This window comes from Callithrix jacchus, chromosome 22, assembly GCF_049354715.1.
Source record: "Callithrix jacchus isolate 240 chromosome 22, calJac240_pri, whole genome shotgun sequence".
Lineage (NCBI taxonomy): Eukaryota > Metazoa > Chordata > Mammalia > Primates > Cebidae > Callithrix > Callithrix jacchus.
Genome location: NC_133523.1, coordinates 307,374 through 334,774, shown reverse-complemented (window position 1 = coordinate 334,774; position 27,401 = coordinate 307,374). Strand labels below are relative to the sequence as shown.

The window sequence follows — 27,401 nt, the reverse complement described above, 5'->3', positions numbered from 1 at the left end:
GGACCCCGCGCCGTGCTCGCAGGGGAGCATTGGGTGTCCTGGTTCTGGTGGTGGTGGGCATGTACAGGTGAGGGGGTCTTTTCTGCCTCCCCAGCAGGGGCCTCAGCCTCAAGCTCGCTGTGGGACAAGCCTCCAGGGCGGAGAGGCAGCAGGTGGCAGGTGTGCGTCCAGCTCGGAGCCGGGTGCTGCGCGGAGAGGCAGGAGGTGTTGGCAGGTGTGCGTCCAGCTCCAAGCCGGGTGCTGCGCGGAGAGGCAGGAGGTGGCAGGTGTGCGTCCAGCTCCGTGCCGGGTGCTGCGCGGAGAGGCAGGAGGTGTTGGCAGGTGTGCGTCCAGCTCCGAGCCGGGTGCTGAGCGGAGAGGCAGGAGGTGGCAGGTGTGCGTCCAGCTCCGTGCCGGGTGCTGCGCGGAGAGGCAGGACGTGTTGGCAGGTGTGCGTCCAGCTCCGTGCCGGGTGCTGCGCGGAGAGGCAGGAGGTGGCAGGTGTGCGTCCAGCTCCGTGCCGGGTGCTGCGCGGAGAGGCAGGACGTGTTGGCAGGTGTGCGTCCAGCTCCGTGCCGGGTGCTGCGCGGAGAGGCAGGAGGTGTTGGCAGGTGTGCGTCCAGCTCCGAGCCGGGTGCTGCGTGGAGAGGCAGGAGGTGGCAGGTGTGCGTCCAGCTCCGTGCCGGGTGCTGCGCGGAGAGGCGGGAGGTGTTGGCAGGTTTGCGTCCAGCTCCGTGCCGGGTGCTGCGCGGAGAGGCGGGAGGTGTTGGCAGGTGTGCGTCCAGCTCCGTGCCGGGTGCTGCGCGGAGAGGCGGGAGGTGTTGGCAGGTGTGCGTCCAGCTCCGAGCCGGGTGCTACGCGGAGAGGCAGGAGGTGTTGGCAGGTGTGCGTCCAGCTCCGAGCCGGGTGCTGCGTGGAGAGGCAGGAGGTGGCAGGTGTGCGTCCAGCTCCGTGCCGGGTGCTGCGCGGAGAGGCGGGAGGTGTTGGCAGGTTTGCGTCCAGCTCCGTGCCGGGTGCTGCGCGGAGAGGCGGGAGGTGTTGGCAGGTGTGCGTCCAGCTCCGTGCCGGGTGCTGCGCGGAGAGGCGGGAGGTGTTGGCAGGTGTGCGTCCAGCTCCGAGCCGGGTGCTACGCGGACAGGCAGGAGGTATTGGCAGGTGTGCGTCCAGCTCCGTGCCAGGTGCTGCGTGGAACACACTTGCCCCGCGTCCCTTCTCGTCTCTGCAAACGCCTGACGTGTGTGTGTTTTGGCCTTTCTATGCTGCGTTGTGAATTCTGAGTCAGGTTCACAGAACCAGTGTGTCCTTCCGTGCTGCGTTGTGAATTCTGAGTCGGGTTCACAGAACTGGTTTGTCCTTCCGTGGGGTCTTGTGTGCACTGGGAAGTGCTCACTCGTTTGGTGGAAGAGCAGGCGCCGCGGGCTTGTGCATTTGGGAGTCTGTGGACCCTGGAGGACCCGTGTGTGTGGCTGATGCTACAGAAAGGAAAGGGAGGTCTCAAGCCAGGAGCTGGGGGGCTCTGCAGGGGCTTGAAACAGGAGTCAGTGCCACATGCTGCGATCCCCCATTCGCTCATGGTGGGCGTAGCCCGTGGGCCTGAGTAGGGTCATGGAGGGTCTTGCATGATCTGAGCACAGTGGGTGCCGTGCCCCTTCTGTGCCATCCCAGGAGACGTCCTGGGTTGAGGGTGCAGGGGCTGGCAGCTGGGGACGGAGGTGACACCTGATCCCTCCCCACAGGTGCGCACGCGGTCGGTGGGCGAGTGTGTAGAGTACTACTACCTGTGGAAGAAGTCGGAGCGCTATGACTACTTTGCCCAGCAGACGCGGCTGGGCCGGAGGAAGTACGTCCCGTCTGGAACCACGTGCGTGCAGCGCTGCTCCCCGGCAGTAACCATGGGAGGCCACCCCACCGGGGGTGGGCATGTGGGTGCCTGGGCGGCACCCCCTGGGTGGGGGCGTCCCTTGTCTCAGCTGCCCCTGCCCTTCATGGCGCCCTCTCCCCACAGGGACACAGACCAGGACCTGGATGGCAGTGACCCTGATGGCCCCGGTCGCCCCCGCCCTGAGCAGGACGCCCTGGCTGCGATGCACACAGGTGAGACATGGGGAGCGTCACCTGCCTTGGGGGTGGCCGCTGGTCTGGAGCTATAAGGCCAGGTGGAGCCCCCGTCCCTGGCGCCTGGGAGGGGTGGGAATCTGGGTAGTCGAGGGCCCGCCACGTGGTGTGGATGTGGCTCTGCACACCTGGCCAGGAGAGGGGAGGGCACGGACGGTGCTTGCCTGGGCTTGCTGAAGGGCTGCCTCTGGCCCACCCCCGGCGAGCCCCACAGGGTCAGGTGGGGTGCTCTCCAGGCCTTGGTGTCCCGGGAAGGCCTGCCCGCCCCTCGCTGGGGACGTAGCCCCAGTCACCGGGACACTCAGGAAGGACAGGGTGTTGGAGCTGTCGCCAGCATCTTGCACCTGAGGCCACCACGGAGCACGATGAGGCCTCGGGCAGTTCTCACCGTGTCCGAGGGTGGAGACCTGCGGGGGCGGGTGGGGTGGAGACAGGGACCCTTTGCTCTCTTGCCCTGCGTTGAGCTGGTTGAGTCGCGGCAGGGTCGCCCCATTTCCAGAATGCGGTTTGCGTGGCTCGTTTGCCCAAGGGTGCCCACATCTCCTTGCCTCCTAGTTCACTGCCCTAAGCATCATTTATACCCAAGTCTGTTGTTTCTGCCCTGGTTTAAAGATGTGGGCTGTGACCCATTCAGTGATGTTATGACTTTTTAACCTGGGGGCCTCAGCCTGCGGCCTCACAGATGTCAGCGTAACTGCTTTGTTTTGTGTTTGTGCAGGGGCTTCTTTGAGGTCCATGGGCTTTGCTGGACCCAGCAAGGTTAGGTGGGTGCCCGCCCGGTCCACAGCCTGCCGTGCAAGGGGACTGAGCGTGGCGTGGCTGCGGCCCTGTGTCTGTGGGCAGGCCCCACCCCCTGCTGCCTTCTCGTTCACAGAGCCCCTGAGCATGGATGGCACAGCTGGTGGTCTCAGTGAGCCTGAAGTGGCCTCTGGTGGCCCCCCGTCCTCGGAGCCAGGGCCCTGTTCCTTCCAACAACAGCTGGACGAGCCCCCCGCTGTGCCCCTGCCCCGTCTGCCCCCAGCCCCGGCCGACCCAGCCTCGTACCTGCCAGCTGTTGCTGCTCCGGAGCCAGACGCCAGCCCGAGGTTGGCCGTGGACTTCGCTCTGCCCGGGGAGCTGCCCCTCATCCCCAGCCATGTGGACCTGGGTGCGGACCCGGAGGAGACGGTGGCCCCTGCCCAGGTGGCTTTGTCAGTCACCGAGTTTGGACTCATCGGCATTGGGGACGTGAACCCCTTCCTGGCCGCCCACCCCACGTGCCCGGCCCCCGGGCTACACTCGGAGCCCCTGTCACAGTGAGTGCTGCCCAGCGCCCCAGCTGAGGTCCCCCCAGCCCTCAGGCTGAGCTGCAGAAGGGGGCGGATTTGCCCCGAGGGCCCGAGGACAGTTTCTTTAGTTTCTTTTCTACTTCTGGTTTGATTTCTGCATTTCCCGCGGGAGAATACATTCCTGTGGTCCACATTCTCCACAAACAGGGCAGGCGCCGGGCTCTCCCTGCCCTGCCCCAGCCACTAGCTCCCCAGAGCATGGGCCCTGCTGCTGTAGGGGCTTGTTCAGGCTACTTGCACTGGTGTAGGTTGGGGGAGGCAGGGCTCGGGTCAGCCCCCGGCACCAGGCCGTGTGGACATGTGGGCGTCGCTGACACTCACCTGTGTAGGTTCTGGGCAGGGGCAAGGCTGGGAGGCTCGGGTCAGCCCCCGGCACGAGGCCGTGTGGACATGTGGGCGTCGCTGACACTCACCTGTGTAGGTTCTGGGCAGGGGCAAGGCTGGGAGGCTCGGGTCAGCCCCCGGCACCAGGCCATGTGGACATGTGGGCGTCGCTGACACTCACCCGTGTAGGTTCTGGGCAGGGGCAAGGCTGGGAGGCTCGGGTCAGCCCCCGGCACGAGGCCGTGTGGACATGTGGGCCTCACTGACTCTGCTTCTCTCTTGGTCTCCCCTGCAGCTGTAATGTGATGACCTGTTGATTCCTGGCTGTGGGCGGGCGTGTGTGGCCCAGACTGGACTTGGCGCTGCTGCTGGCCCGCCTCGGTCGGTCTTCTGACCCCTTCCCCCCTCTCAGGCCTTGGGGCAGCACCTCCTCTGCTTCAGAACACATCGGGACTGGGGTGAGGGGGCTGGGCCATGAGCCCCTGCCCCCAACCACACAGACTGGACCCAGGGTCATACCCAGCACCGTCAGCGCCCGGCACTGCTGCCTGGGTCCAGGCTACTGCCTGCACGTGGGGTTCATCAGGCGGCCAGGGACAGAAAGACCCGGCCCTGGGGACACCGGGCAGAGCCGGCCGCCTAGTCCCTTCCAGCCAGCAGAGGCGAGGGAAGGGGTTGCTGCCCCGGCGGGGAGATGGCAGGACGCCCCGCCCCGCACCAGCAGCCTCCGCTGGGGCGCCCTCAGCTCCCTGCTGGGCTCTGTCTCTCCACACCTGGCAGGGCCGTGGGCTGCCCCAGCTGGGGGGTCATGGGCAGCTGCTTCTCAGTGCCAACCCCTTGGGGCACAGAGCCATATACCTCGCTGTCCGGCTCCCCCCACCCCCCTACCCCGTTGTCTCCACTTCAGGAAAAGCCGCACTTTACACCCCCCCCCCCCGCCTCCTCCCCTCCATCCCTGCTTTCTGATCCTGAGCGGTTGGGGTGGGGGCCCCTCAGCAACCCCAGACGTGGGTTTGAGGAGACAGGTGGCTTACACCCTCTTTGCTGCCCTCCCCCAGTACCAAGGCAGGGGCCCCCAGAGGAGCCGGCCGCCCTTGCCACCACGCGGGCCCGACTCCAGCCCGTTTGCCCAGCCCTGCAGGCTTTTCTTCTGTGGGAGCGTCCCAGCACGCTGGCTCGGAGTCCCATCCTCCCCGCCCCTCGTCTGTCTGTTTACACGTTGGAGTGGGGTCCTCAGTGGGCGGGTGCCGTCGGCCTGTTGTGTCCGAGCACCTTTCCGAGTGGACTCGACCATCCCTCACCCCCACCAAGGACCACACTGTGAAGTGATAACTGCCTTGAACCCCCCTTGCTGTTTTATTTATTAAACTTGATTTGAAGCCCAGGGCGCCGTGTGGTGGACTGGGTGGGGCTGGGATGGCGGGTGTCCTTGTCCTCTCCCTCGGGGCCTGCGTGTCTGTTTGACGATCTGGGGTAAGTTGTGACCAACACAGGCAGGGGGTCCAGTGAGGGGACGGCGTGGTGGGCCACGTGTCGGCTGCTCAGTAAGGGGAATGTAGGCGCGATGCTGGAGTGTGTGTGAGGAGGGCCTGTGTCTGCCTAGAGGTGGTCGGGGCAGTGCCCTGGAAGTGACATTTGAGCTGAGCCTGAAGGAGGATGGGCCTGCTTTGCCCACTTCAGCAGAGTCCTGGCAGTTATGACAGCAGACACGGAGGTGACAGGCCTGGGCTCCCAGAGGCTGCGGGCACAGAGGGCAGGTGCGGGGCAGGGTGGGCACCGCGGGTTATGAGGCCGAGTGTGTTCTTGGTGTGGAAGCCGCTCGAGGTCTGCGTTGTTCACAGCTCTGCAGGGGCTGTTCAGACCGTGTTGGTGGCGCCCTCTCCATGTCAGTGAGGGAGATGTGGGCACGGTGGTGGCGTGTGCCAAGGTCTGCGTGAGCCATGTGAGGGGCCAGCCCCCAGTTGGGAGGTGATTGGGTTGGCCTGAGGGAGGATAGGAAAGAGATGGGCCAGGACCACTTGTGTGATGGGTACGGGAGAGTCAGGGGTCTCCGGTGAGCCAGGGCCAGGAGCTGTGAGAACCAGTGCCAGCCGCTGGGCAGCCTGGTGGTGTGGGGATGGGCTGTGGTGTGGTTTTCTTTTCTTTTCTTTTCTTTTTTTTTGAGTTGGAGCCTCGCTCTGTAGCCCAGGCTGGGGTGCAGAGGCCCAATCTCGGCTCACTGCACCCTCCGCCTCCCAGGTTCCAGCGATTCTCCTAATCAGCCTGCCAAGCAGCTGGGATTACAGGCACGACCTACCAATTCCAGCTACTTTGTGTGTTTTTTTAGAGACGGGGTTTCATCGTGTTGGCCAGTCTGCTCTTGAACTCCTCACCTCGTGATCCACCCACCTCGGCCTCCCAAAGTGCTGGGATCACAGGCACGAGCCACCGCGCCTGGCCTGTAGAGCAGTTTCCGTTGGAGCACTGGGGTCCGGTTTAGTTTCCTTCAGGCCGGGAAGGTGCTCTGTCTTCCGGTTCACCCTGCCTCCCGCGGGAAATCTTTAGTCCTCTCTTGGTTTTTTCCTCTGCCTCTTTGACGGCGTTTCGCTGCCGCTGGTTTTGAGCAGTTTGATGAGGATGTTCTGTGGTGAACACGGACGGTGTGTACCTTTGAGACTGGCTCTTCCGTATTCATTTCAGAAGCCTCCATATCTTTTTGTGGCTCAACGGCCTCTTTCTTTCCTTCTTCCTTTCCTTTCCCTTTCCCTTTCCCTTTCCCCTTTCCCCTTTCCCCTTTCCTTTCCTTTCCTTCCTACTTTCTTTCTCTCTCCCCCTCCCTCCCTCCTTCCTTCCTTTCTTTTCTTTCTTTCTTTCGACGGAATCTCCCTCTCGTTACCCAGGCTGGAGTGCAATGGCGCGATCTCGGCTCACCACAACCTCTGCCTCCTGGGTTCAAGGGATTCTCCTGCCTCAGCCTCCCGAGTAGCTGGGATTACAGGCGTGCACCACCGTGCCCAGCTAATTTTTGTACTTTTAGGTAGAGACGGGGTTTCTCCATGTTGGTCAGGCTGGTCTCGAACTGCTGGGGTTACAGGCATGAGCCAACACACCCAGCTCCTTCTTCTCTTTTGAAGTAGATTTTTACAGGATATAGAATTCTGAGTGGACAGTTTTTTTGTTTTTTTTTTTTTTGGTGTGTTAAAGTTCTAATTACGCCTGCTCTCTCTTGTTTCTGATGAGGAATTTCCCCATTCTTCCGTTTTCCTTAATATATGCAGGGGGGAACCCTGCAAGTACCTTGGCAAGGGTCTGGAGCCTCAGCCTGTTCCCATATATATATTGATTTAGAAAAGAATTAGAAATGTAGGCGCATAGTTATTCCTTCATATAATCGTATATAATCTTAGAGTTACTTATAAAGATATATGCTCAATATAATCTTTAATCTTACTAGTGACTATTGGGTTATGAGGCATGGAACTGGGTGACATTGTCAACAGAGTGATCCTAAGTCATGATGTCCTGAGCCCTCTGTCACGCCCACGTAAGGGCTGCTGGAGGACACCTGGGCTGTGCGGCAGCGCCCACGCTGGGAAAGCACCCGCCATTTAGCCAGCTAGGGGAGGAGACGCCCAAAATGGCCGAGATGTGTCCTTCCCAGGGCAGTCAGGAGAAAACTGCTCCTCCAAGCTCCTGCGGCGGGCCTGGCAGCTGTCGGGGACCTGCAGATGTCGGGGGCTCAACTGCCTGTATGTGATGCTGGCTTCAGCGCTCACGTTCCACGTCCACTCTCACGCCCCGCTCCTGCCCCCGGTTTCTCTTTTTCTTAAAAGGTGAGAATAATAGTAACATGATCTTAGTGTCCTTGAAGTTTCTGAGAAACATGCATTAGGTTTTCTCCTCGCCTCGGCTCCGTGAAAGTCCTGGGCCCCTGTCTCCAAGACACGAGATTTACATGACCCCGTCACCGACCACCGTTACCTCCCCTGACCTTCCCACCCCCTGCTTTGTGCTCAATAAATTCAGTCGGAGCGTCGAGCCACTCAGGGCCACTGCAGGTCTCCACGCCTCGGCTGGCAGTGGACCCCGAACCTGTCTTCTCTAGCTCTGTGTCTGTGTCTTGTTTCTAAGGTTTATCGTCTCTGCACCAGCAGGGAGGGGCTCACAGAACCCTATAAATGTGAAACCTCTTTGGACCATATAGATGATTTTCTTGCATTTTTTGGACTTCGACAGTTTGTGATAGACCTGGGTCTAGTTTTCTGAACTGAGTGACGTCGGCCTGGGGGTGGGTGCATTTTAACAGATTTTGAAGTCTTCACCGTTATTTCTGAAAATGTTTGTTTTCTTTATCTTCCTTAGAGTTCAGTTTCTGGGAGAATATTTCTCAAATTTTTCTGATTTCCCACTCTCTGTCTTCCTTTTGGGCCTCTGGTACATGTGCCATGTGCTGGGTGTCATCCCACAGGTCTCTGTAGTCTCCTATATCAATCACGGCCATGGTGTCCCACAGGTCTCTGTGTTCACCTGTATCATGGCCATGGTGTCCCACAGGTCTCTGTGTTCGCCTGTATCATGGCCATGGTGTCCCACAGGTCTCTGTGTTCGTCTGTATCATGGCCATGGTGTCCCACAGGTCTCTGTGTTCACCTGTATCACGGCCATGGTGTCCCACAGGTCTCTGTGTTCACCTGTATCACGGCCATGGTGTCCCACAGGTCTCTGTGTTCACCTGTATCATGGCCATGGTGTCCCACAGGTCTCTGCAGTCACCTGTATCACGGCCATGGTGTCCCACAGGTCTCTGCAGTCACCTGTATCATGGCCATGGTGGCCCACAAGTCTCTGCAGTCACGTGTGACGGGCCTGGCTGTTGTTGCATGGGTCTCTGTTTGTTCTCTTATTTTCTGTCTCTGTGCTACTGTTTGAATAATTTCTTTTTTTGTTGTTGTTTTTGGAGATACAGTCTCACTTTGTTGCCCAGGCTGGAGTTCAGTGGTGCGATCTCAGCTCACTGCAACCTCTGCCTGCCGGGCTCAGGAGATTCTCCTGCCTCAGACTCCCCAGTAGCTGGGATTACAGGTGCCTGCCCCGACACCCGGCTAATTTTTGTTGTATTTTTAGTAGTGATGGGGTTTCACTATGTTGGCTAGGATGGTCTCGAACTCCTGACCTCATGATTCACCCCCTTGCCCTCCCAAAGTGCTGGGGGATTACAGGTGTGAGCGACCGCGCCCAGCCTGTTTGAATAATTTCTATCAATGTGTCTTTGGCATTACCAGCCCTCTTTTCTGATAGTCCTGATTGCTATTTAGTCCGTGTCACAAAATTTTTAAATTGCCATATTGTATATTTTAATATTTGCTCTTGGGTGTTTTTAATTTTTCTGTGGAAATTCTCCATTTCCTCATTTCCCCCCATCTTCTGCAATCTTTATCCTTTTAATAATGATTACTAATAATTGTCATTCTGTTGCTTTGCATTTTGTTTTTTATCTTTTTTTTCTTTTTTGAGGAGGTCTGATTCTGTTCCCACTGGAGTGGCAGTGGTGCGATCTCAGCTCACTGCAACCTCCACTTCCCAGGTTTGAGCGCTCCTCCTGCCTCACCCTTCTGAGTAGCTGTGATTACAGGTGCCCGTACCACACCTGGCTAATTTTTTGTATTTTTAATAGAGATGGGGTTTCACTATGTTGGCTGGGCTGGTCTCGAACGCCAGACCTCAGGTGATCCACCCACTTCAGCCTCCCAAAGTGTTGGGATTACAGGCGTGAGTGAGCCACCGCACCCTGTCATTTTCTTTCTTTTTTTTTTTTTTTTTTGAGACGGAGTCTTACTCTGTTGCCCAGGCTGGAGTGCAGTGAGGTGATCCCGGCTCACTGCAACCCCTGTCTCCCGGGTTCAAGCAATTCTCCTGCCTCAGCCTCCCGAGTAGTTGGGATTACAGGTGCACACTACCACACTCGGATGATTTTTGAATTCTTAGTAGAAATGGGATTTCACCATGTTGGCCAGGCTGGTCTCAAACTCTTGACCTCATGATCCGCCCGCCTTGGCCTCTCAAAGTGCTGGGATCACAGGTGTGAGCCACCACACCTGGACCAGAAGTTATTCTCTTCAGAGCCAGTGCAGGGATGCCTGGGCCTTTAGAAACAGGGTTCAGGCGTCATGACACACAGTACGATATTTCCCCTGCTATCCGAACTGACGTTATTCTCGGGTGTGGTTCCCACTGTGTGGTGACTCAGGTGGCACCAGAAACCCCAGGTACACAACCTGGCACCTGTGATTTCTGTGGGAAGCCTGAGTCTTGCCCAGCGGTTCTAATAAAACTCCCACGTAAAGCTGGCCGGTGGGTCCTGTGCCCGCACCTGAATCAGGAGCTGCCGAACAGAAGGGGTTTTCTGGTTGGCCGGGCCTGGGTCCCTTGCTCACGTTCCATAGTGGGGCTGGCCTCAGGGAGAAGGGACAGCAAGAGGGAGGACCCCGTGGCCGGCCAGGCTCAGCCACCCAGAGGCATGAGCGTCCTGCTTGTGTGGGGTCAGCACGGTGAGGACTAATTGGGCCTCCCCCAGACTTGTTCTAGGTAACCTCAGGAGAGCCCGTACCTCTCGGAACACACTGACTGTTGTCAGCTTCTCGGCGGCCGTAAGGAAAAGTTATTGCTTGTTTTTGTTAGTTTATTGAATGCTTTTTTTTTTACAGAAAGGTCAAGAATTTGTATTCATGAGGTCAGGAGTTTGAGACCAGCCTGGCCAACATGGTAAAACCCGGTCTCTACTCCAGAATCCCCAAATTAGCCGGGCGTGGTGGTGAGTGCCTGTAATCCCAGATTACAGGAAAATTCCAGAAATGAAGGTCTTTTGTGACCTACCTGCTAATCACATATGGAAATCTGTTCTGGACAGAGTCAGTGGTCATGCCAGGAAGCGGGCCTTAGCCAGGGCATCCCTGGAGATCGGACCTCCTGAGACAGTTTCTGTAGGGGGGAATAGGGGAGGGAGAAAGTTGCCCAGAGCTGATGGTCCTGGCCTGGCCACTGTCCCCAGAGCCTCAGCCTCCCAGGCCCAGGCTGTGCTGAGGATGCCCTGGCTCTGGAGTGGCACTGTCTGGGTCTCGATTGACCTGACCCAGTTGTTCCTCTCGCCCTGGTGGGCCTTGTGGTTCCTGGGTAGGGTGGCCAGATAAAATAGAGGATGTCCACTTAGATTCGAATTGCAGATAAATGTGTGGGTCGGGTGCAGTGGCTCATGCCTGTAATCCCAGCACTTTGGGAGGTCAAGGCAGGCAGATCACGAGGTCAGGAGATCAAGACCATCCTGGCCACCATGGTGAAACCCCGTCTCTACTAAAAATACAAAAAAATTAGCCAGGTGAGGTGGCGTGTGCCTGTAATCCCAGCTAATTGAGAGGCTGAGGCAGGAGAATTGCTTGAACCCAGGAGGCGGAGGTTGCGGTGAGCCGAGATTGTGCCCCTGCACTCCAGCCTGGGCGACAGAGTGAGACTCCATCTCAAAAAACAAAAAAACACACGTCTAAGTCTATCCAATGCAGTATCTGGGACACATACTGAAAACTGGTTTGTTGCTCTTCTGCAATTCAGATGTAACTGGGCATCCCGTCTGTTTCACAGGCATCAGGACTCAGCGAGGGGGTCCTTCATGTTTTTTTGTTTGTTTTTTGAGACGGAGTTTCGCTCTTGTTTCCCAGGCTGGAGTGCAATGGCGCGATCTCGGCTCACCGCAACCTCTGCCTCCTGGGTTCAGGCAATTCTTCTGCCTCAGCCTCCCGAGTAGCTGGGATTACAGGCACGCACCACCGTGCCCAGCTAATTTTTGTATTTTTAGTAGAGACGGGGTTTCACCATGTTGACCAGGATGGTCTCGATCTCTTGATCTTGTGGCCCACCCGCCTGGGCCTCCCAAAGTGCTGGGATTACAGGCGTGAGCCACCGCGCCCGGCCTGATGTTTCTTTGGTCGTCTGTCCGTCCAGCAGCCCCGTTTCCTGGGCTATCTCAGGAGGCCACTGAGACCCTGGCATGGGGCGCTTCCTCCGTGTGTCCAGCAGAGGGCGCCCGTGCCTCCTGGAGGCAGCCCGGCCCGGCCTGCTGGTCCTCTGGCTTGAGGTCATGGAGGGAGGGGTGGGTGGTGGTCGCTGGGGGGCAGATGTTTCCTCACCCGGAGCCAGGCGCCAAGGCCTGTGCGGGGAGAGCCGAGAGCAGGGCCCTGCTGAGCACCTGCGAAGTGAGCTGGTGGACTGTGGTGGGCTGCGGTGGGCACCAGAGGCATGGCGAGTCCTTGGAGCCCAGCCCTTTGGGTCTGTGGGTGCTCAGCAGCTTTGCGGACGATGCGAGGTCTGCAGGTGACGCCTTCACCGGATCCTGGTTTTGGGGGCAGGGGTAGAGGCTGCCCTGCATCAGGAAGCCTTCTGAATGGGGATTTCATTGTTTCGCTGGGGGGCCCCTGCAGCCTCCCCACCCTCGTGCTGTACAAGAAGCAGGTGGAAGGCCGGGCGCGGTGGCTGAAGCTTGTAATCCCAGCACTTTGGGAGGCCTAGGCAGGTGGATCACGAGGTCAAGAGATCGAGACCATCCTGGTCAACATGGTGAAACCCCGTCTCTACTAAATATAAAAAATTAGCTGGGCATGGTGGCGCGTGCCTGTAATTCCAGCTACTCGGGAGGCTGGCAGGAGAATTGCCTGAACCCAGGAGGCGGAGGTTGTGGTGAGCCGAGATCGCGCCATTGCACTCCAGCCTGGGTAAGGAGAGCGAGACTCCGTCTCAAAAAAAAAAAAAAAAAAAAACAGGCAGAGACCAACTCTCCCCTCAGGAACACACCGTTGCCCTCCACTGTGGCTCGGGTGTCATGCTGTGACCCAGTTAAAACTCTCAGCGAGCTCCCTGCTGCTGACCCATCCTCTGGGGGTGACCGCCCCAGTAAGCGTTCCCTGAGCACCCACTGTGTGCCGGCTCGGGGAGGAGACGGGGACGGTGAGCCCTCGGGCACACCGAGATGGCCCAGAGCACTTAAAAGATGAGGGGCCGGGAGGGGCCGTGCACTCGGGGAGCCTGGGGTTCTGGCGGGGCTGCCCGCATGCGGGGCTGCCCGCATGCAGGGCTGCTGCCGTGTGCTTTTCTTCGGTGTGACCCAGTGCAAACGTCTCACAGACAGAGCACAGCAGACTCAGTGCTGAAGCCTGCAGGGCTGCCCTGTCCCTGGGATTGTCAGGTTACCCAATGATGCATTAAGGGGCACCCCAGGGACTGCAAAGTCCTAACGGGCTTCCAAATTCAGGGGTCCTGGATTCTGACTCTGAAGGCGGTGGTTTCCAATGCTTTCTCGTCTTCACCCCGGGAAGAAGTACCTTTTACATCTTGACCCAGCAAACGCGTGACACCCGCCCACTCCGTGTTTTGTTTAATGAAGTTTCCCAGTGCTTGTCCCTGGGTCAAGCGTTTCACCAGCTGTTTAATCTTCTCTAGAAGCCCAGGTGGAAGCCACTGTCGTGTCCCCTTTATACAGACAGAGACTGAGTATCCACCCACTCTGCCTTCCCTGCCCACCGCCTGCACGTCAGACCCACCGATGGGTACCTGCTTGGCTCCAGGAGCCCCACGCCAGAAACCTGGGAGACGACTCCCGTTTTGGCCTTGGGTAAGGCACTTCACCTGTCAAGTCACAGAGAAGCACAGTGAGGGCGGGTGCAGTGGCTGGCTGCATTGAGGTGGCACCTACTCTGTGCCAGGCCCCCTTCCATCCCTTTCCCAGGTGTCTCAGTCTCCAAAACGTCCATTTGGAAGCAGACCCGGAGCCATCCAGGTTGCGATGAGGCACCAAGGTGGCGGAGCCTGTGGAGCTAAGCTTGCTCGCCTGGGGGTGGTGGCCGGGCCCCCAGGGGCGGTCCTGTCTCTAGCGGACCCAGCTTGGGGCCGTGTACCGCTACCCACTTCCAGCTCTGCCATCTGCGGGCGAAGGAGGACGGCGTGGAGGCCTGGCCTCTTGGCCAGCTCTGTCACTGCTGGGAGGTGCCCTGGCCGCACGTTCTTCCTGTAAGGGAGGACCGGGCAGCTGGGGCAGCAGTAGATGCAGCTGAGAAAAAGCTCTGACAGGACGTTCCCTGAAGTCAGCAAACGCAGGAGTCACCCCAATCCTGACCGTAATCCTCATTCTTGCTTCCCCAACCAGATTTTAATCCTTGCCCTGCCCGGGGATTTTAAGGGCTGACCCAAATCCTGACCCAAGGGGAAGGATGGAAGGAGGAACAGCCTCCAGCCTCACCCCACCCTCTACCCTCCCAGGTTTACCTCCTCCCCTCTCCTGGGTGTCTCCCTCCTGGCTTGGCCCAATCTCACAGCCCCCACCGTCGCCCCCCCAACTGTGGCAAGCCCCTCCAAGTGACCTCTCCCTTGCCCCCCCAGCGCACAGTAGGTGCCCAGTAAAGAACCCTGCCTTTCCTCGACTCCGGTGTGATGCTGCACCCTCTCCATCGTAGCAGAAAGTGCACGTGGGCCGTGAAGACTACACGGACAGGCAAAGTGCAGCAGGGACGCTGAGGGCGACATTTACGTAGCATTTATTTATGCCCCGCACGCTAATCCCGACGGGAGCTGGAGCCGCTGCGCAGCCCAGCCCAGCCCAGCCCAGCCCAGCCCCACCGTAAGTGCAGCAGCGGAACTGGAAGCCACAGGGCAGCCTGCACCTTTTCCTCCCACCCGGCGCCACAGTGGCCTCTGCTGCCTCCCAGGAGCCCCTTGCCCCAGGTGCAGCTGTCTGACCGTCCAGGAAGCAGGGCCGAGGAGCTCCCAGCTCAAGTCCAGTTGCTGAGACGCACCCTGTTTTTGTGTTGCTGGGGCAGGGGGGCTGATGGTGGGGCTGAAGGTTCAGGGTGGCGGTGGACCTGGGGATCCAGCCCGGCCACGTCCCACTAAGTGACCGGGAGTGGCAGAAGTCAAGGCTGGACTCGGGAGGGGTGGGTCTGACACTCCTGAGGCCTCCTGGCTGGTCACGGCTGAAAGGACCCAGTGTGGGCCCCTTGGGCCTCCGTTCCCTGGCTTGGGTGCCCTCAGCCCCCAGGCACCCTCAGCTCAGGGCTCCCCAGGACCCGGTGGGGGCAGAGACCCCAGCGCCATTTCATGGGTTCCCACCTCCCCGTGCCCCCGTGCTCTTCCATGAAGTGGGATCGGAAGTGTGTTGACAGGAATGGCTCCTGGGCATGGGGTACTCCGGGGACACCCAACACCGTCCCCAAGGTGGGTGCTGAAGAACCTGAGCTGCTGACATGCCGGGGATCGAAGCGTGCGCCAGGATTTTGAGTATTAGGAGAAAAGAAACACCCCTGTCATGAAGCCGCGGGCCCCTTCCTGCTTTCGGAGGTTTTTTTTTTTTTTTATTGATTATTTTTTGGGGGAGAGTCTTGCTCCATAGCCGAGGCTGGAGTGCAGTGGTGCGCTCTCGGCTCACCGCAACCTCCGCCTCCCGGGTTCAAGCGATTCTCCTGCCTCAGCCTCCCGAGTGGCTGGGACTGCAGGCGTGCGCCAGCCCGGCCAATTTTTGTACTTTTAGCACAGACGGGACTTCACCATGTTGGCCGGGCCGGTCTCGAACTATTGACCACAGGTGACTGTCCCGTCTCGGCGTCCCGTAGTGCGGGGATGACGGCTGTGAGCCTCCGCGCCTGGCGCTTTCGGGGGTTTAAAGGTGCGCAGCGCGGGTGTGACTTCCTGGGAGGAAAGTGGGGGGACCCGTCCGGCGGAGCCAGAGCGCATCCTCCCCGCGGCCCCGCGATCCTGCCGTTCGCCGCCTTCCTTCCCCACGCGGGGATCCTCGAGCCCGGCACCACCGCGCGCAGCTCGGAAACGCGCACAGCCCGGGTCGGGGCCCCGAACTCCAGGCGGACGGTCCCCGCGGCGCCCACACGCTCGCCCCACCCGCTCCTTCTGGCGCCGCGGGCGGGGGCAGAGTCCACCCCTCCCCGGGCCGCCGCACCCGCGCGCCGCTCCCCTCCCTTCCCCTTCTCCCCTCCCCGCCCTCTCCGTCCCTCCCCTCTCCCCTCCCCTCCCCTCCCCTCTCCCCTCCGCGCGGGGCGGGCTCCGCGGCCACGTGACCCGCGGCCGGGCCGGGACGCGCAGGGAGCGTCGGGGGCCGCGGGCATGCAGCGGAGGTGGGTCCTCGTGCTGCTCGACGTGCTGTGCTTGCTGGTCGGTAAGAGCCGCGGGGCCCCGGGGGTGGGGACCCTCCCGGGACTGACACGGCCCCGGCTCCGCGCAGCTTTGCAGCGACCGGGAGGCTGCGCGCCCTCGTCCCTCCACGGCCCCGCCGCGCGCACCTGCCAGGCCTCGGGGTCCCCGCTTCTCGGGCCCGGGGGACTGGGGGGTCTCGAAGCGCCCGGGGCGCGGGGACTGCCTCCCCGCCCTGCAGCAGGAAGTGGCGGTGCAGGGACCGCACGCACCTCCCTCCCGCCGCTCCCGGCCCGGGCGGTGATTCACGCGGGCGGCGGGCCCGGGGGGTGGGAGCGGCCGCGGATCTCCCGGCAGGACGTCCGCGCCTCCGCCCCCGGGGTGGGCGCTCTGGGTGCCCGTGGAGGGGCTGACCCGGCCCTGGCGCCCAGCGCGTTCGGTGGGATTCGAACCCCTGCGCCTCGGGCGGGAGAGACACTTGGAGAGAAAAGCTGGGTCCCAGGCTTGGGGGCCTCGGGAGACCCAAACCTGTTCTGCGGGTTTTCGGGCCAGATGGGGGAAGCGGCGTCCGGAGGCCCCCCCCAGGGTCCCGGGAACAAAGGCCGAGTGTTTGCTCTGCGGCAGAAGGGACAATGGTCCCGCAGTTCTGTCACTGCGGGGGGCGGGGTGCCCTCCTCCCCAGCGCGTTTCCTGGTTCCCTGGCATCCGACAGCGGAGGCCAAGCCCTCTGACCTCCGAAGTAGGCCCTCGTTAGCGTGGGCCAGGGGACAGCACGAAGTCCCCGTGGGGTGTCTGCCGGCCCTGGGCGCCAGGTCCTGAGCAGCTGTCAGTTAAACGTGTGTGGCACTTTCTGGATGCCAGGCGCTAAGCGGCATGCAGATAACCGAAACGGTTCCCTTACAACGGCCTGAGAGGGAGGTGCAGCCTCGGGGAGACGCCTGCTGGAGGCCACACAGCCGGGGGGAGGAGGGGGTGGCGGCCAGGCCGAGGGCACTCCCATTCTGGAAGCTTCAGCCCATCACAGTGCAGTCCACAGGTTCCAGACGGGGCTGTGGGGGCAGCGTGAGGGTGGGAAGGCTCCCGGGGGTCAAATGAAGAGAAGGTGCCTGTTCCGGGGACCCCAGGGAGAGCTTTCCAGGCAGAAGGAGGCCTGGGGCCGGTTGTCATGGGGGTGTCTGAGTCTCTAGCTGGAGTTACTGGGGCAGGGAGGTCAGAAATGGAGGCCAACCAGTGTGAGCCTCCACCTGCTGAGAGCCGCGGGGAGGGGCTGGAGTCCATCATTGTCCAGTGACCATGACCTTCCACCGGGCGGGCGGCAATTGCAGGAGCCTCCTCCTTGGTCTCTGCCCTCACAGCAGCGCCAGCCGCCGCTGCGCCCCAGCAGAAGCCTCTCTGCGCCATCTGCCCAGCGCTTGCCTCTCCAGGCCCCTGCGCTGCCCCTTCTGTTCTGCATTCCCTCCGCCTCTCCTGCCCTGTGAGGCAGACCTCTCTGTCTTCACTGCATCATTTCCCCAGACTCAGCCAGCATCGAAGGTGTGCCGTGTCCTAGGACCCTTGCAGGTGGCATGCAGGGAGGAGTGCGAGGCTCCCTGTCCCTCCTCAGACTCTCAGAATTCAGATGAGCCACGCTTTTCTGTCCTTGCCCTGCCGGGCCAAAGGACGCCTTGCCTTCGTTTCTCTCTGGGGTAGATGCCCCGCGGTTTTGCTGTGCACCTGCTGTAGGGAACAGGGAGCTGCCCCCGCCCCTGCCCTCTGTAGCTGACTCCGGCTTCCCTGGCCACCCTCGGCTCAGCAGGGCCCCGGGAGCCCCAGTGCCATGTGACACCTTCCTTAAGTGTGGAATTCAGGAGAATGTGCCTTTGATCCCTGAGTCACCGTGTGGCTGGCATGTGCCCTGGCATGAGGGCCAGTGAAGGGCAGGGGCGAGCATGAAGGCACCTCCACTGTGCCCCTGCTTGGACCCTTTCCTGACTTCTGTGGGCAGCTCTTAGGTTGACATAAGTCCTGCCTGTTTTAACAGATGTTCATTAAACATCTGCCCTGGCCAGGCTCTGAGCAGGATCCAGGGACTCTGTCCTGAACACGACAGGCCCCTCCTGGTGCTGGCAGGTGGAGGGGGAGAGATTAAGTCCAGTGTCCCAAGGTGACTGCATAATTCCACATGGGACCAGAGGGAAAAAGAGCAGACCTTCCCTTTTATTTTCATTTATTTATTTATTTTCTTTTTATAAATTGGGACAGAGTCTCGCTCTGTCGCCAGGCTGGCGTGCAAGGGCGCGATCTCAGCTCACCGCAGCCTCCACCTCCTGGGTTCAGGCAATTCTCCTGCCTCAGCCTCCTGAGTAGCTGGGCTACAGGCACATGCCACCACGCCCAGCTAAACAGACCTTACCTTTTATGAGGGGGAGGCCGGTGTGGACAGCCAGGAGGGGAGATGAAGCTGAGCAGAAGAGAGAGTCACTTTGGTGCCCGGCATGTTGTCTCACACCTGTAATCTCGGCACTTTGGGAGGCGGAGGCTGGGGGGGTCTCCAGCCTGGGAGTTTGTGACCGGCCTGGTCAACATGAGACCCCGTCTCTACTTTTAAAAATAAAAATAAGGGCCGGGCACGGTGGCTCACGCCTGTCATCCCAGCACTTTGGGAGGCTGAGGCTGGTGGATCACGAGGTCAAGAGATCGAGACCATCCTGATCAACATGGTGAAACCCCGTCTCTACTAAAAATACAAAAATGAGCTGGGCATGGTGGCACGTGCCTGTAATCCCAGCTACTCGGGAGGCTGAGGCAGGAGAATGGCCTGAACCCAGGAGGTGGAGGCTGCGGTGAGCTGGGATCGCGCCATTGCACTCCAGCCTGGGTAACAAGAGCGAAACTCCGTCTCAAAAAAAAAAAAAGATATTTTGGTCAGAGAGAAGTGTGTGTGCAAAGGCCCTGAGGTAAGTGTTTGCTGGGTTTGTTCAAGGAGCAGAGGGGAGCCGTGAGGGGGAGAGGGCCTGGGGAGTTCGTGCGCGTCCGAGGGCGGTGGGAAAGGGGTGTTGCTTGAGCCTCCCACGTGCTGTGAGGAAAAACTCTTCCTTGCTGTTGGTGGGAGCAGCGGTGAGAGGCCTCAAGGCCAAGGCATGTGTGGGGGCCCCAGGGCCCAGCTGGTTGGAGAACCTCGCAGCTCCCAGGCTCTTCTCCCCTCCAGCCTCCCTGCCCTTCGCTGTCCTGTCGCTGGTGAACACCCCGTACAAGCGAGGATTTTACTGCGGGGATGACTCCATCCGGTACCCCTACCGTCCAGACACCATCACCCATGGGCTCATGGCCGGGGTCACCATCACGGCCACCGTCATCCTTGTAAGGCAGGAGGGGTTCGGAGGGACAGGGCAGGGGGGTAGGATGGGGTACAGGTAAGGTACGGCCTTACCCTGGGTTCCAGACGGGGGTGGCACAGCCCTGCCCTGGAGGTCTGTGGGGGGCTGGGGGACACGCCCTTGTCCCGAGTGGTACTTGTGGGTAATAGGAACCCCCTTTTGCTTTTTGAAACAGAGTTTTGCTCTTGTTGCCCACGCTGGAGTGCAATGGCAGGATCTCCTCTCATTGTAACCTCCGCCTCCTGGGTTCAAGTGATTCTCCTGCCTCAGTCTCCCCAGAAGCTGGGACTACAGGCGTGTGCCATCGCACCCGGCTAATTTTGTATTTTTAGTAGAGATGGATTTCACCATGTTGGTCAGGCTGGTCTTGAACACCCGACCTCAGGTGATCCACCCGCCTCAGCCTCCCAAAGTGCTGGGATGACAGGTGTGAGCCACCGAGCCCGGCTAGGGCCCCTTTAGAGTCCCCAGCTCTGCAGCAGCCTTGGGGAGGCCCGTGGGGAGGACTGAGGCCCAGTCCACGGATGACCGGGACCCCCGCTGGTCGCTGCGGCTGCCCCACCCACAGGTCTCGGCGGGAGAAGCCTACCTGGTGCACACGGACCGGCTCTATTCCCGCTCCGACTTCAACAACTACGTGGCTGCCGTGTACAAGGTGCTGGGGACCTTCCTGTTCGGGGCGGCCGTGAGCCAGTCTCTGACAGACCTGGCCAAGTACACGATCGGCCGCCTGCGCCCCAACTTCCTGGCCGTCTGTGACCCCGAGTGGAGCCGGGTTAACTGCTCGGCCTACGTGCAGCTGGAGAGGGTGTGCAGGGGAAACGCTGCTGACGTCACTGAGGCCAGGTGGGTGTGGATAAGCAGCCTTCACTCTGGGGGGCAATGGGAGCTGAAGAAGCCGCAGAAGCCGGATGGTGAGGAGCCAGCAGGCAGGTGGTCAGGCAGGAGTGAGGCCTTAGGGCCCCAGGCGCCCCGTAGACAGCAGGAGGCCGGGGGGAGCATGCTCTGTCTCCCCTGAGTCTCAGCCCTGCCCTCTTTGCTGTCTTCTTACCATCTCTACTGATAGGTCCTTAAACGTTTCACCTCATCGTTGTCCTTTTTAAAAAATCAAAATATTGGCCCGGTGCAGTGGCTCATGCCTGTAATCCCAGCACTCTGGGAGGCCGAGGCGGGTGGATCACGAGGTCAAGAAATCGAGACCATCCTGGTCAACATGGTGAAACCCCATCTCTGCTAAAAATACAAAAAATTAGCTGGGCACGGTGGTGCGTGCCTGTAATCCCAGCTACTCGGTTGGCTGAGGGAGGAGAATTGCCTGAACCCAGGAGGTGGAGGTTGCGGTGAGCCGAGATTGCGCCATTGTACTCCAGCCTGGGTGACAAGAGCGAAACTCCGTCACAAAAAAAAAAAAAAAAAAATTTGTATAAGATAAAAGTCACCATTTGTACAGTTCATTTTTAGTACATTCACAATGCTGTCCAGCCATCTCCTCTACCTAATTCCAGAATATTTTCATCTCATCAGAAGGAAAGCCCGCAGCACGGATAACGTGGCAAAACCCCGTCTCTATGACAAATCAAAAAATTAGGCCGGGCACGGTGGCTCACAGCTGTAATCCCCGGACTTTGGGAGGCTGAGGTGGGTGGATTACCTGAGGTTGGGAGTTTGAGACCGTCCTGGCCAACAGGGAGAAATCCTCTCTGTACTAAAAATGCAAAATTAGCCAGGTGTGGTTGGCACACGCTTGTAATCCCAGCCACTCGGAGGCTGAGGCAGAAGAATTGCTTGAACCTGGGAGGTGGAGGTTGTGGTGAGCTGAGATCGTGTCATTGCACTCCAGCCTGGGCAACAGGAGCGAAACTCCATCTCAAAGAAAAAAAAAATTAGCTGGGCATGGTGGCGCCTGCCTGTAGTCCCAGCTACTGGGGAGGCTGAGGCGGGAGGATCACTTGAACTCGGGAGGTAGACGTTTCAGTGAGCCAAGATTGTGCCTACCCCAGGCTGGGTGACAGAGTGAGACCCTGTCTCAACAAAAGGAAAGGAAAGGAAGCAAAGGACCCTTGTACGCATTGGCTGTCACTCCTCCCCCAGCCCCTGGCAACCGCCGCTATCCTATTTTCTGTCTGTGGATTTCACCTGTTCTCAATGTTTCATATAAATGGAATCATACACTATGTGGTCTTTGGTGTCTGCTTTCTCTTTTTCTTTTTCTAATTTTTTTTTTTTTTTTTTTGAGACGGAGTTTCGCTCTTGTTACCCAGGCTGGAGTGCAATGGCGCGATCTCGGCTCACCGCAACCTCCGCCTCCTGGGTTCAGGCAATTCTCCTGCCTCAGCCTCCCGAGTAGCTGGGACTACAGGCACGCACCACCATGCCCGGCTAATTTTTTGTATTTTTAGTAGAGACGGGGTTTCACCATGTTGACCAGGACGTTCTCGATCTCTTGACCTCGTGATCCACCTGCCTCGGCCTCCCAAAGTGCTTGGATTACAGGCGTGAGTCACTGTGCCCAGATTCTTTTCCTAATTAAAAAAATTTAGGGGGGGCTGTGCAAGATGGCTCATACCTGTAATCCCAGCACTTTGGGAGGCTGAGGTGGGCGGATCACCTGAGGTCAGGAGTTCGAGACCAGCCTGGCAAACATGGTGAAAACCCATCTCTACTTAAAATACAAAAATTAGCTGGGTGTACTGGTGCACGCCTATAATCCCAGATGCTCAGGAGACTGAGGCAGAGAATCGATTGAACCTGGGAGGCAGAGACCGCGGTGAGCCAAGATCGTGCCATTGCACTCCAGTCTGAGTGAGAGAATGAGACTCTGACCAAAAAAAAAAAAAAAAAAAAATTTGGCCACACGTGGTGATTCACACTTGTAATCCCAGCACTTTGGGAGGCTGAGGTGGGCAGATCACTTGAGGCCAGGAGTTCAAGACCAACCTGATCCACATGGAGAAATCCCATCTCTACTAAAAATACAAAAGTTAGCCCGGCCTGGTGACGGATGCCTGTAATCCCAGCTACTCAGGAGGCTGAGGCAGGAGAATTGCCTGAACCCAGGAGGCGGAGGTTGCAGTGAGCCGAGATCGCGCCATTGCACTCCAGCCTGGGTAACAAGGCAATTCTCCTGCCTCAGCCTCCCGAGTAGCTGGAATTACAGGCACGCACCACCGTGCCCAGCTAATTTTTGTATTTTTAGTAGAGACGGGGTTTCACCATGTTGACCAGGATGGTCTCGATCTCTTGACCTCGTGATCCACCCACCTCGGCCTCCAACACCCAGGGGCAAGCAGGCAGCACCGGCGGGAGAATCGCTTGAACCCAGGAGGCGGAGTTTGCAGTGAGCTGAGTGTCCCAGCCTGGGAGACGCGAGACTGGGTCTCAAAAAAAAAAGTTGTTTTTGTTTTACTCAAAGTTATAGGAAAAAAATAAAATAAAAATAAAAAAAGAAAAAACAGGATACGTAAATGTAATAAAAACAAAATTGTTTGTATGTTTTTGCTGATGGAACACAGTTAGTGCATTCTAGCCAGGCCTGGTGTGTGCACCTGCAGTCCCAGCTACTGGAGAGGCTTTGGTTCATGTTGTAACGTTCTGTCCGGTTTTGCTTTATGTACATTATGTACATAATTATTTACAGTTAGTATGTAATTGCTATACCTTTTGGTAGATTGACCCTTTCATCATCATAGAGTGATACGAGTTTTGTCTCAACGGTTTTTCTTGGTGTCCATTTTGTCTGATATTAATATAGCTATTCTGGCTCTTTTCGTTACTGTTTCCGTGGAATATTTTTTTTTTTTCCAATCTTGTACTTCCAACCTATTTATGTCTCTGATTCTAAAGCAAGTCTCTTATACCTCGCATAAAATTGGGCCGAGTTTTCTATGTATTGTCCAGTGTCTGATTTTTTCGAGACAGAGGCTCGCTTTCTCACCCAGGCCGGAGTACGGTGATCTCAGCTCACTGCACCCTTGGACTCCCAGGCCAAGCCATCTTCCCGCCTCAGCCTCCCGAGGGGCCAGGACTGTCCGCCACATTCAGCTACTGTTTATTTATGTTTTTTGTAGAAACAGGCTTTGGCCATGTTGCCCAGGCTGGTCTTGAACTCCTCAGCTCAAGCGATCCACCCTCTGTGGCCTCCCAAACTGCTGGATTACAAGTGTATGACACCACCAGCCAGATCTCTGACTTTTTATTTTTTATTTTGTGTGTGTGTGTGTTTTTTTTTGAGACAGAGTTTCGCTGTTGTTACCCAGGCTGGAGCGCAATGGCACGATCTCGGCTCACCGCAACCTCCGCCTCCTAGGTTCAGGCAATTCTTCTGCCTCAGCCTCCCGAGTAGCTGGGATCACAGGCACGCGCCACCATGCCCAGCTAATTTTTTGTATTTTTAGTAGAGACGGGGTTTCACCTCGTTGACCAGGATGGTCTCAATCTCTTGACCTCGTGATCCACCTGCCTCGGCCTCCCAAAGTGCTGGGATTACAGGCTTGAGCCACCGTGCCCGGCCCTTTCGGTTTTTTTTTTTTTTTCCCCAGCATATGTTAATCTTTTTATTGAATCGAGGCATTTAATGAATCTCTGACTTTCAGTGGAGGGTTTAACCTATTTATAGTCAGTGTAATCACTGATAAGGAAGGACCCCTCTCATTTCATTTAGGTTGCCTACGTTATATCTTCCCTTTTCAGTTCCTCATCACTGTCTTTTTTTGCCTTTAATTTTTTTTTTCTTTTAGTGATGAGGATCTTACTATCTTGCCCAGGACTTGAACTCCTGGCCTCAAACCATCTCTGCCTTCCAAGTAGCTGGGACTACAGGCATACATCACCACATCTGCCTGGTTTTTACATTTTTTTTTTTTTTTTAGAAATATGGTCTCACCATGCTGCCTAGGCTGGTCTAGAATGCCTGGGCTCAAGCAATCCTTCTGCCTTGGCCTCCCAAATTGCTGGGATTACAGGTGTGAGCCCCTGAGCCCATTCAGGCTAAATAATCTTTTTCTCTCTTTTTTTTTTTGAGACAGAGTCTGGCTCTGTTGCCCAGGCTGGAGTGCAGTGATTCGATGTTGGCTCACTGCAACCTCCGCTTCCTGGGTTTGAGCAATTCTCCTGTCTCAGCCTCCCCAGTGGCTGGAATTACAGGTGTGTACCACCACACCTGGCTAATTTTTATATTTTCATTTTTATTTATTTTATTTTTTGAGACAGAATCTCACTCTGTCACTCAGGCTGGAGTGCAGTGTATAGTGGCATGATCTTGGCTCAGTGCAACCTCTGTCTCCTGGGTTCAAGTGATTCTCCTGCCTCAGCCTCCCGAGTAGCTGGGACTATGGGCATGTACCACCACATCCTGCTGATTCTTTGTATTTTTAGTAGAGATGGGGTTTCATCATGTTGGCCAGGCTGGTCTCGAACTCCTGATCTCAGATGACCCACCCACCTTAGCCTCCCAAAGTGCTGGGATTACAGATGTAAGCCTCTGTGCCTGGCCAGGCTGAATAATCTTTTTTTTTTTGAGACGGAGTTTCGCTCTTGTTACCCAGGCTGGAGTGCAATGGCGCGATCTCGGCTCACAGCAACCTCCCCCTCCTGGGTTCAGGCAATTCTCCTGCCTCAGCCTCCTGAGTAGCTGGGATTACAGGCACGCGCCACCATGCCCGGCTAATTTTTTGTATTTTTGGTAGAGATGGGGTTTCACCATGTTGACCGGGATGGTCTCGATCTCTTGACCTCGTGATCCACCCACCTCGGCCTCCCAAAGTGCTGGGATGACAGGCGTGAGCCACCGCGCCCGGCCCAATCTCCAATTTATATAAAAAGAAATCTTCCCTCAGTTCCATAGATGGGAGAAAATCCTGAAAAGAAACGCAGTGAAAACGGAACCGGTGCTGCCTGCTTGCCCCTGGGTGTTGGGTTCAGGCCTCAGAGTCTTCACGGGTCACAGCCCCAGCTGGAGACTCTGATTCCATGATCAGATAACTGGACAGGGCAAAGGGAGCAGCCTCTGCTCCTGGGATCTGGTGGCATGTAACATCGGCAGGTCCCGTGTGGAACTCTCCCTTCTGCGGGAGGGGCGGGGGCGAGGGGAGGTTGGAAGATGCCCAGTGAGTCACCGGCTGCCTCTCCCCTCAGGTTGTCCTTCTACTCGGGACACGCCTCCTTTGGAATGTACTGCATGGTGTTCCTGGCGGTGAGTCCGTTTCTCCGGGACTCCCTTCCCTGGACCTCGGTTTCTCCAGCTGTAAAATGGGTGGGTCGTGGTGGTGATGGGGGGGCTAACTGACTTGTTTGTAAAAGCAGGAGGCCCTGGGCTGGCCGGTTTTGTGCCCCCGGCCTCGGAGCTGCCATCTGTGCAGTGGGCGTGGGGGTGCCTGGCAGGGCACAGGCTGAGGCGTCCTCTCCCATCCCAGCTCTACGTGCAGGCGCGGCTCTGCTGGAAGTGGGCACGGCTACTGCGGCCCACAGTCCAGTTCTTCCTGGTGGCCTTTGCCCTCTATGTGGGCTACACCCGCGTGTCTGATCACAAACACCACTGGAACGACGTCCTTGCTGGCCTCCTGCAGGGGGCGCTGGTGGCCGGCCTCACGGTGAGCTTCTGACCCCGACTCACCCCTGTGCTGTCCAGAGACCACTCCCTGCCCAACCCTGGTCCTGCCCTGCACACTTGCCCCACGGAGTCCTCCCCTGGGTCCCCTTTCTCCAACCCTGGTCCTTCCCTGGGACCCCTCCTTCCCCCCATTTCTCCCCTGTGACCCCTACCCCAAACTCCAGTCCTTCCCTGGACCCCTCCTTCCCCCCCAGATCCTCCCCTGTAACCCCTTCCCCCAACCCCAGTCTATCCCTGGACCCCTCATTCCCTGGGACCCCTCCTTCTCCCTGATTCCTCCCCTGGGACCCCTTCCCCAACCCCAGTCCATCCCTGGTCCCCTCTTCTCCCTATTCCTCCCCTGTGGCTCCTTCCCCCAATCAATCCATCCCTGGGACACCTCCTCCCCCCATTTCTCTTCTGGGACCCCTTCCCCCCAACCCCAGTCCTTCCCTGGGACCCCTTTTCCCCCCATTTCTCCTCTGGGACCCCCCAATCCCAGTCCATCCCTGGACCCCTCCCTTCCCCCCCACAGCCTCCCCTGGGACCCCTTACCCCAATCTCAGTCCTTCCCTGGACCCCTTCTCCCCATTTCTCCCCTGGGACCTCTTCCCCCAATCCTAGTCCTTTCTGAGGGCCCCTCCCTTCCCCCCATTACTCCCCTGGGACCCCTACCCCCAACCCCAGTCCATCCCTGGACCCCTCCCCTACCCCCCACATCCTACCCTGGGACCCCTTATCCCAACCCCAGTCCATTCATGGAACCCCTTCTTCCCCCATTCCTCCCGGGGACCCCTTCCCTCAACCCCAGTCCATCCCTGGGAACCCTCCTTCCCCCATTCTTCCCCTGGGACACTTCTCCCCAAACCGAAGTCCTTCCCTGGGCCCGTCAGCACCCCAATACTCTCCACTGGTCCTTCACTAAGAGGGCTCTCTTCCCCCCATAGGCAGTCTTCCTCTCATTGCCCACCTAGGCCCCCTGCTCCCACTGGGACCCTGCTCCTCCCCATCCTGCTCATGCCCATGTCCCTGGTGCCTGTCCAGCCCCTGCCCGGTCTCACCTTCCTCCTCTCTGCCAGGTCCGCTACATCTCTGACTTCTTCAAAGCCAGACCCCCACAGCACTGCCCGAAGGAGGAGGAGCTGGAACGGAAGCCCAGCCTGTCACTGACGGTGACCCTGGGCGAGGCTGACCACAACCACTATGGGTACCCACACTCCTCTTCCTGAGGCTGGACCCTGCCCAGGCAGGGAGTGGCTGAGTCCAGCTGAGGCCGGCCCCCCAGGTGGTCCCTCTGGCCCTGGGTAGGCACTGAGGACTCCAGACGGGGACCCTGGGCTGATGGGAGCGGTGCGGGCTCTGCTGCCCCCTGCCCTGCACTGGACTGGGGTCTGGGGATGCCTAGGTAGCCCTGAGCATTTGGAGGGGGACCTGTTCCCGTAGCTCCCCACATATCCCCATTCCTTTATGGGGTTAAGGGACTGAAAGATCAGATAGTTGCTGTTTTGTAAAATGTAATGTACGTGTGGTTTTTAGTAAAATAGGACATTGGTTTGA

The 27,401-nt window shown here is 58.5% G+C and overlaps 2 protein-coding genes and 1 pseudogene across 27 annotated transcripts in view; all 3 read left to right on the top strand.

Annotated features, from left to right (window-relative positions):
- The window catches only part of MIER2 (MIER family member 2), a 33,301-nt gene extending 28,171 nt beyond the window's left edge, over positions 1-5,130 (top strand). For 17 of the 24 annotated variants that reach the window (XM_078361288.1, XM_035284105.3, XM_078361285.1 and 14 more), the window contains 4 exons: positions 1,716-1,840; positions 1,985-2,073; positions 2,969-3,389; positions 4,042-5,130. In XM_078361288.1, the coding sequence (XP_078217414.1) occupies positions 1,716-1,840; positions 1,985-2,073; positions 2,969-3,389; positions 4,042-4,063 (657 nt within the window). In that variant the 3' untranslated portion in view covers positions 4,064-5,130. The remainder of the gene's footprint in view (positions 1-1,715; positions 1,841-1,984; positions 2,074-2,968; positions 3,390-4,041) is intronic. The other 7 variants (XM_054250542.2, XM_054250541.2, XM_078361282.1 and 4 more) reach the window with 1 other exon arrangement.
- A 10,722-nt stretch (positions 5,131-15,852) lies between these two features.
- On the top strand, positions 15,853-27,401 carry PLPP2 (phospholipid phosphatase 2). Of its 3 annotated transcripts, XM_054250546.2 has the most exons (7): positions 15,853-15,927; positions 18,503-18,838; positions 19,090-19,241; positions 19,827-20,104; positions 25,391-25,448; positions 25,669-25,845; positions 26,924-27,401. In XM_054250546.2, the coding sequence occupies exons 3-7, from the start codon at positions 19,206-19,208 to the stop codon at positions 27,071-27,073; spliced, it is 699 nt and encodes a 232-aa protein (XP_054106521.1). In that variant the 5' UTR covers positions 15,853-15,927; positions 18,503-18,838; positions 19,090-19,205; the 3' UTR covers positions 27,074-27,401. The 3 variants fall into 3 exon arrangements, with proteins under 3 accessions (XP_054106521.1, XP_035140604.1, XP_002761551.2); XM_035284713.3 differs by lacking the exon at positions 18,503-18,838 and having other exon boundaries at positions 15,853-15,886; XM_002761505.6 differs by lacking the exon at positions 18,503-18,838.
- On the top strand, positions 20,170-24,883 carry LOC144580812 (protein GVQW1 pseudogene; annotated as a pseudogene).